The sequence below is a fragment of the Anopheles marshallii genome, chromosome X (assembly GCF_943734725.1).
Source record: "Anopheles marshallii chromosome X, idAnoMarsDA_429_01, whole genome shotgun sequence".
NCBI lineage: Eukaryota > Metazoa > Arthropoda > Insecta > Diptera > Culicidae > Anopheles > Anopheles marshallii.
Genome location: NC_071325.1, coordinates 7,551,803 through 7,555,173, shown reverse-complemented (window position 1 = coordinate 7,555,173; position 3,371 = coordinate 7,551,803). Strand labels below are relative to the sequence as shown.

General features: G+C 45.3%; 1 protein-coding gene across 1 annotated transcript; it reads left to right on the top strand.

Moving 5' to 3' along the window:
- The first annotated feature begins 2,631 nt into the window (after nt 1–2,631).
- Nucleotides 2,632–3,050, top strand: LOC128713217 (uncharacterized). The gene is made up of 2 exons (XM_053808081.1): nt 2,632–2,851; nt 2,962–3,050. Exons 1-2 carry the CDS (start codon nt 2,632–2,634, stop codon nt 3,048–3,050), a joined length of 309 nt encoding a protein of 102 aa, XP_053664056.1.
- Nucleotides 3,051–3,371: the final 321 nt, after the last annotated feature.

Below are 3,371 nucleotides of genomic sequence, written 5' to 3'. Positions count from 1 at the left end.
CGCCTTCCTATCTTTAAGAAGGAGTTCTATGATCCTAACTCTCACTAGTGTATGTCTTTCCTACACCCTGAACAGGAGGGGAGCCCGGAAGCATTCTTAGCCTAAAACCATCATCGTCTAACTCTTCATTTGCCTTAACTCTATGACTTGTTTCGCAGTGTTTTGTGTACTGTCGATGTCAGCTTACAGTATATAGAGGTTGTCGGTTTTTATTCAATTATACCCCGAATGTACATGTTGCCCAAAAATGCCTACAACGGCGCACAACTCTCAACTGTGTTGTGCGCCGATAGGTAGCCATATTGTGCATTGTGAGGTATAATGAATAAAGTACCCTGTATCTTGAAGACTCGTTTAAGCAATTTAAAGAGCAACCCAGAACAGCAGTTCCGCTGCTGGGAAGCTACTTCAAAGAGCTTATGGTAATGTTTGGAAAGGAACTCTCGTAATTTTAAACTAAAACTGGTAGATTTATAGGTTAGGATAGTTTATGGAATTACTTAGTTTTGGTTATTTTAATGCAAGTATCTCACCCTTCGGATCTCTCCTTCTTTCGCCTTTCACTCTCATTTTCCTTCGGGTGTGAATATTCAGTTTTTGCTGGGGAAGAATAGGTCCTGATCAGGATGAATCCCAGGGCAACGGCTCAGGAACATCCGATACCGGTTAAATGTAATGTATATACGTTAATATTGAAGATGTAACGGTTAGATTGCTTGCCAAAGGTCCAAAAGCGAGAGCCATTCCGAGTCCTTGTTCGCGGGTTCCAGTAGGTCAGTATCAGTGATGTGGGACGACCGTATGCTGCTCACACCAGCACAACGTCTGGTGTTTTACATCTCGGCTAGGTTTAAACATCCAGCACGGGACTGGGGTTACAAACAGTAACTATATAATAGGCTAAGAAGAGTGCAATCAGGGCATGGCGTGTGTTCCGGATCTGTTGAGCCATCAGGCAGCAGTGCTAGAACGAAACAAACCGCACGGACTGTTTAGTACTTCACCGCACAGACAGAAACACCGCACTCGAACAGCGAGACGAAGCTCCGGCAGCCTTGTCCACTTGCACACCCACCGTGAGTAACCAGGTAGGCAATGATCATGCGCACCAAACTTCTGATCCGTAATTTCGCGATCGCTGCTTGTAGCTCGACAAGATCGGAGGAATCTGGTTGTACCAGCTCACTCGGCGGTGGATCACCTGGCACTGGTTCCGGTTGAGTGAGGATTTGCGCTGCCGACAGTAGCTGCGGTACGCTGTTTTCAACCAGGAGAGAATGGTATCCAATAGCCATCGTTGAAGCCGTGGCGCTAGCTGCACTTCACCGTATAGAAACCGCCTCACTAACGATTTCACGAGCCTTGTTAAATACTTCCAGATACTACAACCGCACGTCATGTGCAAGCTAGTGCACTGCACTCGGTGAACGATCTTCTGAAGCTATTTGCTGGATGATTTCAAAGAAACTGGAGTTCCACCACAGTCCGGTGCGCGCTTTTGTACCGTATCGCACCGATTGCACTGGTTGTTGCAGATGCATTGCTTGTGGGGTCGTTGCAACATCGCCGGTTGTCGCACTGCCATCGACCGGGAGGGATATACGCGCGAGCGTAAATTGCAGTTAGACGAACAGGGACACAAGCTGATGGAACCCCGTCGTAACAGGGGTGTGGCTACTGTGCATCCCGATTGTTCCTGGCAACCTGCCAGCGCAAGCGAAAGACTTCATTCAATTTTTCCCTTCTTAAGCACTGGTATTTTCGATAGTTTCACAAAAACAAATAGAAATTTATGAAGAATCATTACTTTTGCTTTACTTTAAACACGAACATATTATTGTACTGTTCTTCTTTTCAATATAAGTGTAATTTCGAAGTAAATTCATCTTATCGTTAAAGAAAACTTCATCTTCTTGCTTGTCTTGGTCTGCCATTTCTAGTTTCCTTTACGTTTTCTAGTTTCAGTCCTGCGTACAAGACATCTTCATGTTCAGATATTTTTATTTTGTTGTATAGCAAAAAGACAAGACACATGTGACATTTAGTTTTTTTCTCCAATCGGCAAAAAAAACATCAAGAAAACAGATAAAGATGTAGTAACCTCCTGTGGAAGAAAATACTTGGATGAAGTCTTTCGATTAAACCGATCGTTTCCCTAAGGGTAGCCACGAAACTCCCGATTTCACTGTAACCACTCCCCTATTACAATAGTAAGCTGTTGTACAATATTCTTTCCCTGTTCGTCGTAATGAAATTTACGCTTGCAGCTGCTCTTTCGAACGACAGCAGTGCGACAGCGGTACGTGTTGCTTCTAATGCAACAAGTAACGCATCTGCAACAGCTGCAACATCGCAACAGGCTCGATGTGGATGAAAAGGTCACATCGCACTGTTGCGGAACGTCAGTTTCGTCCGAACCGTCGAACGGATAACGTCGAAGGATATTTGTCTCGGTGTCGCATTCAAATCGTGAGCTCGTGGAAAACAACAAACCGAAACGAAAGATTTCATCAGTGTGTTAGCACGTGCGGTGGATTGAATTTGTGTTGAAGAATAATCTTGTGGAAGAATTTGTGAGGACTTTGGTGGCGTGCGTTTCTGTGTTGAATTGAAGCAATCAGCGGCAGAACGATGGCTGTCGGATACAATGCCAAGTTGGATGAAGCTGCCGTGCCGAAATCATCCTCAACCATGCACAGCAACAATCAATCGCAACCATTGCACGGTGATCCAGCACCCAATCACGAGGAGAATCAAACTCCCACGGAGCAGAACGATCTGTCGTTAGTGATCGCAACCTTACAAGTGAGAAGTCTGATGTGCCAGATCATCTGCAACCTGATTACCCATGGTGAGTGTACAAGTCGACAAGCAGTTGGAGATGAAAGTCCTCCTGTTTGAGTGTAGTGTTTCTTCGCGTGGTGTGAAGTACTAATATTCTCTGTGTTTGTTTCGTTCTAGTGATGCTGGATGTTGGATCGGGCAGGTCGGAACATGCGGTGTGTCCGGACTGCGTACTGTTGATACTGCTGTTTCGCTATTACATATAATTCGTCGCTAAGTGAGCTGTGCGAACTCATCAACCGATGCAGCAGATCCCGCTCAGAATCGTCTATAGATAATCCCGCTCATCAATATGTCTGTGATAGGTTAAGGTTCTTGCTTCTTTATCTTCCAAAACCCCACTCTTCCAGATGGTGGAGTCAGTTGTACAATGCGGAAATAAAGCAAAGAAGGAACCGTGTAGGCTAAGATCGCTAACAGTAGACATAAGGGTGGCAAGAACAGTCGGATGTGATCGTGTGTTTATTATAGTTAAGGAGCCCGGAACGCTTTCCGGTCGGGGACTTTGGGGGTCATTGTTAGGATGC